At 46.6% G+C, this 11,744-nt stretch overlaps 1 protein-coding gene across 1 annotated transcript; it reads left to right on the top strand.

Annotated features, from left to right (window-relative positions):
• Nucleotides 1-9,965: 9,965 nt before the first annotated feature.
• LDX57_006939 (uncharacterized protein) lies at nucleotides 9,966-11,342 on the top strand (the record flags this gene model as incomplete). The annotated part of the gene is made up of 1 exon (XM_046088660.1): nucleotides 9,966-11,342. One exon carries the CDS (start codon nucleotides 9,966-9,968, stop codon nucleotides 11,340-11,342), a length of 1,377 nt encoding a protein of 458 aa, XP_045944630.1.
• Nucleotides 11,343-11,744: the final 402 nt, after the last annotated feature.

Genomic DNA, 11,744 nt, shown 5'->3' with positions numbered 1-11,744 from the left:
GTATCGTTTGAAGTATTTCAAAGGAATAGAAACTTGCCAAATAGATTCAACGTGCTACCGAAAATGCAGCGCCGAGCCGTCCGCGCTGTCTATTATGGATATCCTACCAGTTGGTGTCTAATTCTGTTTTCGACTCTCGCTAAGGAGCATATGGCCATATTAGACAAACACGTCAGACTTTTGTTCCACTACCTGTACCTGAAGCCTTTCATTCCGTTTTCTTCCCTTGCCCGGTTACAGAAATAGTGTGATTAACTGTTGACTGAGTCAGTTAAGTTAGCAAGTGCTTCAGTGCCCACAGGTCTCAGCGCTTAGATATAGCGAAAACTGGGAAAATTAGTGCTGAAACATATCTACCAATCAGCTCGTGCTGTGGCAGCGATGTGTTGTCCTCAGGAGGTACAGCTGCTGCGAAGCGGGGTAGACCTTGTCCCAGAAAAGTGTTCGTAACCCCATCCAAGGTCATGCTCCGAGCTTCCAGTGCAATCTTTTGACATCCTATCGTCCCACTACCAGCAGCCAGATTCAACATGCCACGCAAGGGACGCAAAGCTGCGAAATTGTGGTCGCTTCATCCGAAGCTTCATGACGACGTAGCACGGCTGTTAGACGAGGAAGGTTTTCAAATAGACTTCTTTGACGCCGATGATGGGAAAACCAACATTGAGGAACGGGACACAAATGTTATGGGCCGATTCATTTGCCAAAACAGGGGATGTAGCTTCAGTGGTTGGTCGAGCAAAAAGATAGCGATTACAATTCGCATGTACTCCAAACAGCGATACAATGCGCGGGTGTATCACCAGCGATGCAGGAATTGCAGAACCGTTGATCGGCTCTTTCTAAATAGCGGGTACTATGCGGAAAGAGTGACATACTGGCTCAAAAAATGGAATGGATTTGAGGTACGACGGCCCGATTATTCTGGCCAGAGCAGAGATCCGCACGATAGTGAACTGTGTGAAGGATGTAAAGTTGGTCATTGTCCAAACTCGAATGAGGATTTAGCATTAGTGCTGGCTAGGTAAGATTCGTACCTGGAGTTCTAATATAGTAACCAATTTTTCTAGATTGTCTATCTGAGCGATGCGCTACCTGATATGCAAGGGCCAACCATCTCGCCCGAGGAGGGACAGTTTTGAGACGGAGATTTCAGGGGTTGAAACTCTAATAAGATCGACTAACAGTCCGGCGTTACTACTTTATTTCTGGCTTTCTGATGTATGACTCTCAGTATGAAATCTATTAGCACCGCTTATTTAAGAGCAGCTGTTTATAACTAGTTAAAGGCCATAAAATAACATAAGACCCTTCTAGAGGGCTTAAGCCTAATCTCTTCCTTGATACCTTATCTCCATATAAAAGAAGGAAGTGCGAGATACAATGTGGAACGGCGGGATTAGGAAAAGAGCACACCAAGTTAAAGCAAATCTTAGTTTACCATGGTGATGTACTGTTTAATAAGACCATATAGAAAAGCGTGCCCGCAACAATATATGTACCTATAGAAGAACCTATAGAACCCTCCAAGCCCATAATGAAATAATAAAGCAGAGCTCTACAAAGGTAAACACTAAGCTTCCTCCAAAAGCCAGACTATAATAAGTCCACGCATTGTTAGAATCGAGTTTGGCAACTTGGCAAACAATAGCCCAAGAGAGGACATAGAGAATGTTAGAGGCGAGAGACTGCCCTAGATACCACGGTGGACAGGTAGCTAATAGTATAATCACCAGCTGAGTGGATATTGCATATAATATATAACACCTGTATATACCTTTGTAAGATATTGGAGTCCGCATAAGGAGGCTGTTGCAGTCCTCACCAATCTATCGTTTGTCACATGTGTGTTGTGATTTTAGTTACCGATTCTGATTGATTGAGATAGAACGCAAATGGTTTGCAGTCAAACATGATAAAGAATATACAAAATGGCATCTCAATAGTCACTGCAATAGCAGCGGCAAGAAACGCTGATCGTGTTATCACTAAAGAAGATGAGAATCTCGGGAAAAACAGTCGTTCACGTCAAGGGATTAGAGCATACTGAAAAAAACCTTCCATTTCCCACGTTGCACATTAGCAATTCTAGATGCTGCCCAAGCATGTCCGACGAATGCTAATGACGTCGCTTCTAAAGCCTGAACCGGTACCATAACTAATCCCCATCTGATCGTGGTGAAAATACCCCAGGCCGTGGCGTAATCTACCGACATGGCGACGATCCCGGCCACCAGCCAGAGATAAAGCGTATTCCGAATGGCTAACTCCATAAAGCTGGCTTGAGAAGCGTAAACAGGGCAGACAGACTAAACATATCCTCGCTCCAGAGATGTCTATAGGGGATCTCGAAACTCCTCTGACCTTCTAACATAAGAATTGTTTTCCAACCCCACTGCCAAGGCCTTAGTGCAAGTTAATTAATGGACGGGCCCACTTAATTGAGAGCCGTTGAAATATGGGTTTCATATGTTAAGTGAGTTGTAATATTACATGTTACGTACCCACTTGGCATAGTATCCTTTTGAACCTCTTGGTGAATGCTGCCTGGTGGCAGTAATATCAAAATTTCCTTAACCTTTGCTAGGTCAATCAATTCCAGAAGAATAGCAGGAATTACTGTACAAAATTTTAATTCTGTTGGATACTTTCTGCGTAGGTAGTACCGAAATGGCTTCCTGCAAAGACCAAAAAACCGAACAGAATGAAACGATTATTTCTTAATGCATGAGGATGGTTATCCGCTAGTATCTATGTACACTCTTTAACGCATTTACATTCCTCATAACCAACTGCGTCCGATTGTGATCAGGACCGAGAGCTTTCTCATAGCCTGCCAGTGCTCGCTGGAACATCTCCTCGGCCTCCTGCAGCTTGCCCTGATCAGCGTAGAGAGCCGCAAGATTATTCACTATATCAAGGGTGGATGTGTGATCCAGACCGAGGGTTTTCTCCTTCCCTATCAATGCTCGTTGATACATCTCCTCGGCCTTCTGCAGCTTACCCTGATCAGAGTAGAGACTTGCAAGATTATTAACTGTATCAAGGATAGACGTATGATCTGGACCAAAGGTCTTCTCATAGCCTGTCAGTACTCGCTGGAACATCTTCTCTGCCTCCTGCAGCTTGCCCTGATCAGTGTAGAGAGCCGCAAGATTATTCACTATATCAAGGGTGGACGTGTGATCCAGACTGAGGGCTTTCTCCTTTCCTGCCAATGCTCGTTGATACATCTCCTCGGCCTCCTGTAACTTGCCCTGATAAGAGTAGAGAATCGCAAGGTTATTAACTGTATTAAAGATGTAGGTATGATCCGGACCGAGGATCTTCTCCTTTCCTGCCAGTACTCGTTGGTACATCTTCTCAGCCTCCTGTAACTTGCCCTGATAAGAGTAGAGACTCGCAAGGTTGTTAACTGTATCAAGGGTGGACGTATGATCCGGACCGAGGGTCTTCTCCTCTCCTGCCAGTGCTCGCCGGTACATCTTCTCAGCCTCCTGCAGCTTGCCCTGATCAGAGTAGAGCACTGCAAGGTTATGAAGGATGGACGTGTGATCCGGATCGAGGGCCTTCTCATAGCCTGCCAGTGCTCGCTGGTACATCTTCTCAGCCTCTTGCAACTTGTCCTGATCAGCGTAGAGACTCGCAAGGTTGTTAACTGTATCAAGGGTGGACGTATGATCCGGACCAAGGGCCTTCTCCTTCCCTGCTAATACTCGCCGGTACATCTCCTCGGCCTCCTGTAGCTTGTCTTGATATTGATAGAGTGCCGCAAGGTTATTAACTATATCAAGGATAGACGTGTGATCTGGATCAAGGGTCTTCTTCTTTCCTGCCAGTGCTCGCTGGTACATCTTCTCAGCCTCCTGTAACTTATCCTGATTAAAGTAGAGATTCGCAAGGTTGTTGACTGTATCAAGAGTGGATGTGTGATCAAGACCGAGGGCTCTTTCCTTCCCCGCCAGTGCTCGCCGGTACATCTCCTCTGCCTCTTTTAGCTTCCCCTGGTTAGAGTAGAGGGCTCCTAAGCCATCGAAGGCTTCCCACACCGCAATATCATGGCCTGGACAGCCCCTATAACGTACGTAATTCGCGTGTGGAATAAGTCGTTGCTGAAGTTCGGAGTAATTTCTGGTCCTTGCGCTAGGGACAGTGTACCCAACAGATACCACTGCCAGTTCATTGAGCTGAATTGAACTCACAGTTTTATCTGCGCTAGCAAGGTGAATGCACCAGTCTTGCACCACCGGGTGCATAGCGTAGCCCCCTTCTTGCTCCTTAGCCTCCAGTAAAGAGAACCCGATAAGAGCTTTGACACCGATTTTGAACGCGATTCCGCTTGATGTAGATTTTTCCAGCCAATTTGGGAGATTGAAGCTATAACAGCTACTTTTTATTAGTTCAAACCAGATATCTCGATTATCGAAACAAGCAAGAAACAGTAACAGTTTAGCTGTGTTCGCGTCTCGCCGCTGAATCTCACGATATGAGATCATCCATGTTTGCAGCATATTTCCTTGCTGGTACTGGCGTTCAGGATTTGATTGCAGCTGTAGGTCGGACCAAGATGCGTGGTAATATTGCAAGTACTCAGTGATGCTGGTTCCAGTTTCACGCATAAACGCCCCAGCGATGGCGATTGCCAATGGAAGGCCATCCAGACGGCTTGCAAGGGCAACAGTATCTATATACATTAGCATCATATATAAAATTGAGTTCTTGAGTACCTTGATACCTGGATTGCTCTCAAGCTCCTTGGCTGTATTCCTCATTGATAGATGGCTGCTTTGTAAGAGCAGTTGAATCGCATTCTTCGAGTCAAGTCTACGGATAGGAAACGCCTTTCCTAGCTCTGTCAACTCTTGCAGCCGAGATGTAATGAGAACAGAGCCATGGTCAGCTCGAGGGAAGAACTTAAGAATATCATATGCATCACCAATTGGGCCATTGAAAGGGGAGTACTGGTCGATGTTGTCGAAAACGATCAGCCAGCGTGAGTTTCCCCCTATAGCTAGCCACTTTAACACTTCTCTAGCTCGCTGCTCCACCTCCTCGTCATTTATTGCCCCATTAGCACATGACTGCCCTGGTAATCGGGGCAGGATAGAGCTCAAAGATTGTAATAGCGTGCCTCGATCCTTACCACTTAGCCAGAAGATAGCAGTAAAATCATCTTTGTGGTCTCGTGCGAAACGAATGGCTAGTTGTGTCTTTCCCATCCCTCCAAGCCCATGAATGATTGCAACCTTTCGTGACTGGGTATACGTGGGCCGTAAATACTGCCAGAGTTGGTCTAGCTCGCCTTGCCGTCCCACGAAATTCTCAATCACCGGCACATCCTTCAGGTCCAAAGGAACATCAAAGCGGTGAACTATATATATGAACTAATATTTAGCAATCAATTCGAATTATTCAAGGACTTCTAGTTATATTCTCTCACCAGAGTCTGCGAGTGCGTCTCTTGCAGTTGGTGTGCAGTTAATCTGATCGGTTGCAACCACCAAGAGAAGCTCTTTTGCATAGGCCGCAGCCGCCGCCGCCGCATGCCCTTGCCATTCTTTATTCTTGTGTGAGTCGGCGTAGTCGCAGATACCCCGAATGACCAGACACGGAAAGTCGTTTATCAGTCCCGCCGCTTCCATCTCCACACAATATATACCTAAATCTCGAGCCAGCTGATCTCGCCGCCTGCTATCCTTCACAACTTGATTTGCCGATCCGATGAGTCCGTAGTGAATTACTGGTTCTTGGTGCTCTCGTGGGGTTCGTGAAACCAATCTAGATCGATCGCAATCAATACAGGTATCGGATGTGACATGATCATATTCTGCTTGGAATAGATAGTCCTCTTGCGTCGGTCGCATAAACTTAGTAGCTTTGTGGGGCGATAGTTTGGCTTCCAGGTTGGAAATAAATCCGACAGCCTGGCTGTCTTCCGTGAAGTGATGCGCCTGGAGAGTCGCGAGAGCGGTTAACAGAACCTTAGGAGGTCGATTAAGCATTCCTGTTCGCTTAAATTGGCCACCACTCAGTGCTTTACCTAAATCGTACTGGATCACGCCTCCAAAAGTGTCCGTTGGTTGGCTCACTACAATATCCCCGAGTCGGATATCTGCATTGCTGCTTGGTACTCCGCCGCCGATACCGACCATCAAGCCGAAGCGGATGACGTGGAAACTAGAGAGCAACTGCATCCCAACCGTTGCGGCTGATGTAGTTCCACATGCGCCAGGCGGTAAGGTAGTAATAACGACATTATGTTCTCCGATGTTCCCAAAAATGTATGCATTTTGGTCCATCGGCAGGCGAGGTAAAGGCGGATGTATTTTGTCCAGCATCAGCTTTGCAGCCGCCGTCTCCACTGGCAAGGCGCAAATCCATCCGACCGTATAATCGTCGTGGGATCGGGTCCTGGCATCCATAGTGGATTGACTCCCTTACGATCGGATTGTACCTTATGATTTCTGACCTGTCAGTTTGTGTGGAACATGGGGGAAAGAATACTAAGATCATAGGAATGAGGTCGGGAGTTTGTCAGGGAAGGCGGGGTTGAGCTGAACCTACACACCCGGCCAATTAAGTGGTGCACGTGCCCCTAGATACACCATTCGTCGCCCCCCCGCGGCGCCCGGCCCGCCGACTACGGTTGCCCATACGGATCCCGTTGCGCACTTTCTGACATAAGCATGACCTTGCGCGGCATTTGTATGTGTCTCTGCATCCCCCGCACCGTCCCGATTCTGCCCCGGCTTCCTCCGACTGACCCTGCGCGGCATTACTATGCGATCCAACTGACCCTGCGCGGTATTACTATGCGATCCGACTAACCCTGCGCGGTATTACTATGCGATCGAACTGATCCTGCCCGACATTACTATGGTTCCCGCCCGGGATCACTCTTGGGCTACCCAATCCTGCCCGAGAATATTACGAGCCTACCTAGATCCCTCTTTCCGCCCGCTATTATATCCTATCTACTACTACTCCTTATCTATAATTAACTCCCCATCATAGTTATCCTCACCATCACAACAACCAATCATCCTTCCACCCACGATACTATCTTCATCATCCTTCGTGCAATAGCGTTCAGAGACATAGAGAGATAAATATTAATCTAACATATCTTAATATCGAAACAATAATATTCGCTAAATGAAAAAGAACAACAAGTCCCGCCGATCAAAAAAAAGATATATAATTGATTATCTTCAAATCAATCTGTTATCACTTTCTTCTTTCTTCTTTTATTTTCCCGTACGAACTACATCAATACTACTTTACATCTTATATAAAACTCAATTCAAATCGCATTGAAATATCTATATCTAACAGTCCGAATAAAAAAAGTAATATCACTCTCAAAAAAAACGTAATCATTTCACGCCAAATCCCCTATTCCTAGCTTCAAAAAAATATAAAATCCAATCCGATCTCGCGTCGTCATAAACAAAAACCACTCCCTTAGATTGGCTCGACGGAAATTTTTTTTTGTTTATTTGCTTATTTGCTTATTTGTTTGTTTGTTTGTTGTTTTTTTTTTTTTTTTTTTTTGGTTTCTCAATCTCACCTACGACCAGCGACCATAAACATAGAGGCCAGATGTGACTGATATTCTTCTTTCAATGTGATTCCCTCTTATTTACCAAATCTGCGTATCGACAAGATTTTCTTCTTGTCAAAATAACTAATTGATACAATACAATCAACTAGATCTATGATCTAATCACGGTTTCTCTCGCGAAAACGCAATTAACATCCTTTCCCGCCATCACCCGAAAAATCTGAACTAATCGATCGATTAGTTTGTTGCATGTTCTTGCACATTTAGCCCACGAGCGAAAACTTACTCGTGAGAATCTCCGGCTTAATCGCCAATTCGACTGCCGGCGATTTCGATTGGCTCAATTTGAATTTTTTAATCTTCAACTCCTGCAACTGGGATTCCTTCAACTCCGCAACTGCTCTCTCCTGCTGCTTTTCAACCGGTTAGTCCTCGCGATTTTCGCCCAAGGACGAAAAACTTCTTACCACTTTTAGGCATTTAGATTCGCGCGTATCCGACCCGGGCGGGTCTTTGTGTTTCTCAAGCTCGAATAAAAAAACGATCTGAACGATTATTGCCTTCGCCTTGCTTTGTTGAAGGCCTGGCTGCCGCATGATCTCGACCCAATCGTCAAACAATGTATGAATTAATTGACACTGACAACAGCCGAACATAACGCAAAGCTTGACTACCGTGATCTTCTGCACACATTCTTTCTTCTCGGCCCTGACAGTCTGGTAATGATAATGATGATAATAATCATCGTTGTGATTGTGATCGTCGTCGTCCTCGGCCGCAACAGTCTAAAAATCATTATTTTTGTCTTGGTCTTCTGCTGTCTTCAAATCGAACCCAGCCGCTCGAAACATCGGATCTAGATTGGCGGCCACTTGTGGCAAGGCTTTGATAATGTTCATGTCTTTCATGTAGCCGTCAAATGTTCCTTTGTAGATTAAAATCCACACTTTCTAAACAAAAAACTGGCCGAGACAATGCAGACGGTCCATGGCCTGTAAACTGCCGTTTACGCTGTTCAATTGCTCGAAAAACACAGCACGACAACATTCATCATAAAAATTAATGTCGACAGCTCCCATGTGAAAGCTCGTCATCAACACGAACACGCTATTGTCTCGAGAATTAAATGCGTTGACTGCCTGTGTCCGCTTCTCGCTCGTCATTCCAGCGACAATAGTTACAAATTCCATGCCGAGAGCGTGCAGAAATATCAGCACCATCCAGCGGACGGTGGGCCATTGAATAAAAACGAGAAAACACGGCAGACGACCGCCTCTGAGACCGGGTCAATCGAACAGACCTTTTCTCTGAAATATCCGACAGAGGTACCGGAGCTTCGCGCATTGCCGTGTCAGATAATAGGCCATTGTCACGCGTGTGTTGGGGGCGAGGCAGGCTGTATCCGTGCGGGTATTCTGGAAGAAATAATCGAAGCCTCAATCCGAGGTGAGGATTTTCTCGGCGATTGCTTCTGTCTGTACCACGTAGGCCGTCCCGCACCCGACCTGCACTTCCCTTTCCCCCCTCCTGATTCGTCCTCTGTGCGTCGTCCCGTCTTCCAGGGTGCGTGCCTTCATCATTCCCTCGCCCGCCCAAACTAAAAGAGACAGATCATATCTTGAAATTTGAAACTCTCTTACACGCATGTGTTTAACGCGTAGAGACGCGATAAGGCAAATCTATCAACAACGATTACCTTTTTCTCTTTTGTACGCCCTCCTTTCTTCCTCTATTTCTATCCACCAACTGACCAGCCTCTTTACAAACTAATCTATCTATCAATCTATCTTTTATGGATTTCTTCATCTATTGTGATGCTTATTAATTGTGGATCTGCATTCTCTGTGGATTTGCCGTGCTGTCAGTTCATGTCTCGGTCTATCTGGCTTTCTATCATTCCAAGCATCTCTCCGCTGTCATCAGGGCCTTTTGTTAGGATATCGGTGTCCAGATGCTCAAGCAATTATCCTGGGATTGTCAGGGACCTGACCCTGGGATGTTCATGTGACCCGGTCACATGACCAGCGAACCCCCCAAGGTGGCCGGCGCAGCCGACCACCTTTCCCACCTCGTGCAGATTATTCTTAATTGAAGCACCCCTATACTTTAGGGATTCCAGGCCTCACACTAATAATCTGCACCGCTCCATCGAATACAATACTGAGTTTATTATTATATCGCTTTGCTGAATTGCTGAACCCTTTGTTTTGTTGAATTTGGCCACCGACGGCCACCGCTACGATCCAGCATCTATTTACCGAATTAAACCGACCCTCAAACCACGAACCAATCAGTCGAAATCCCTAGAAATCTTCCGAGACGCTATTTTACGCAGAATAGTAATACTAAAATCTTCGATTGATCCCGAGTGGCCTCTTACACAGCGAGATCCACTGTCAGAATGTCCGGTGTGGGTCGCTTTAGCAGCGCTACTTCCTTTCGCTCCACCGTGAGTGAGGACGAGCGCCAGGATCCTGATACTGCGGTTAAGATGTTTAGAGAGATGGCTAGAAAGCGTCCTACACTGAATAATGATACTATCCCGATTGCTGCTGCTTCAGGCAGCCAGATCGACGATAACCTTAACAAAGGTAAGGCCCCTTTTCGCCCCGTCTTCAGTCACAAAGAAGCGAGCGAAAGGGACTCTTTCGGCGCTACTCGCCCTCTGTTTAGTACTGGCCAATCGTCCGCAACGATCTCCGCGCCTTCTCCTCCTCCCTCTGCTCAGGACTTCGAGTTATTAAAGATGCGAATTCAAGTCCTGGAGGCAGAGGCAAAGATCTACGAAGCCTTATTTAAGTCTGCTGAAAGCGAGGCAAAGCTACATGGTACTAGAGCAGAGTGCTATAAGAAGATCGTTCAGCATTTCAACAATCAAAACGTGGCATTGCAAGAGGAAATGAAGCATTTTCAGACCTCTACTCGTCCGGAGCCAGGCTCGGGCCGCTTCGATGAGATCTTGTTCGCTAATATCGACGTCGACGAATCCGTCGAGAACGTCGAGGACGTCAGAACTCATATCTACACCCGTGCCGAGCGTCAGGGCACTGCAGATACCATATGGATTACCGCCGAGACCGCAAACTGGCGCTCCCGTGGTGAGAAGCCTCGCGAGCCACTTGGCCCCGGGGATGTTGACAATTATCATACTTGGTGTTTCGCTGTGGACCAAAAGCTTTGTATTGACTATCCACTGTATCCGGATGAAGCCAGTAAGATTGCATATGCCCAACGCCAGATGACCGGGACTCTTTTCATCACTATGAACAGCTACGCTACTTGCAACCCCGGTATGACGTACGACGAATTCATGAAGGAATTTGAGAACTACTTGGGTATCCATTTACTCGAAGATGACGCACGTAGGGAGCTCGTTCATATTAAGCAAGACCGTAAGGAATCCGTGACCGACTATTATCAACGTCTTATTCTTCTCTGGACCCGCGCCGGCACTGCGAATGTCGACCGCGTGTTGAAGCTTCGTCATACCGTGTTGTTGCATATTAGCATGCAGTTAGGTATTCAGCGGTTTAGCTCGGTCATGGAACTACTCGATGCTGTCCGGCAGGTAGAGCGCAATCGTAAAGAAATGGACTTCCACTTTCTTTGCGGCCCCCGCTCTCAGAATACCGCTGCCGCGTCAGCCAGCATTGCATCCAGGCGGATTGTAGTCACTACTAGTTTCGAGGCTACTGCGCCGGTACGCCCGAACATTATTATCGCTCCGAGCCCCCGTGGCCGCCGGTTTACATCTTTCTCTATTAAGCCTGCCGAATGACAGGGCGAGTGGTTCGAATCACAGCGCAACCTTCCGAGGCTGATCTCGGAAGATAGGACCCTGTTAGCTCGCTCAAGCCGCTGCTGGAGCTGTAGAGGCTCTAATTATCGCGCCAGCGATCCCTGTTGCCCTAATTACGCGTCCCATAATGGCAGAGGTAAATCGTTGAATAAAATCGCCGCGGACGCCGGAATTGAAGAATTTTCAGATTCGGAAAATGAGTAGTCTCTGATCAAAGTCGTGACCAGGGATTTATTATAGAGGAGGATCATCGTTTCTTATCGTCACTAGCACTAGGGTTGGAGAGCCAACTGAAGTTTGAAAGACACTTCGTAGTGTCTGTTAAGGTCCATTAACAGCCTCAAACAACTCCAGTCTTGATAGACAATGGAAGTGAAGTTG

This window comes from Aspergillus melleus (assembly GCF_016097325.1).
Source record: "Aspergillus melleus strain CBS 546.65 chromosome Unknown contig4, whole genome shotgun sequence".
NCBI classification, from domain to species: Eukaryota; Fungi; Ascomycota; class Eurotiomycetes; order Eurotiales; family Aspergillaceae; genus Aspergillus; species Aspergillus melleus.
Note: the sequence above shows the minus strand (reverse complement) of the source record. Positions and strands in the feature narration are given on the sequence as shown.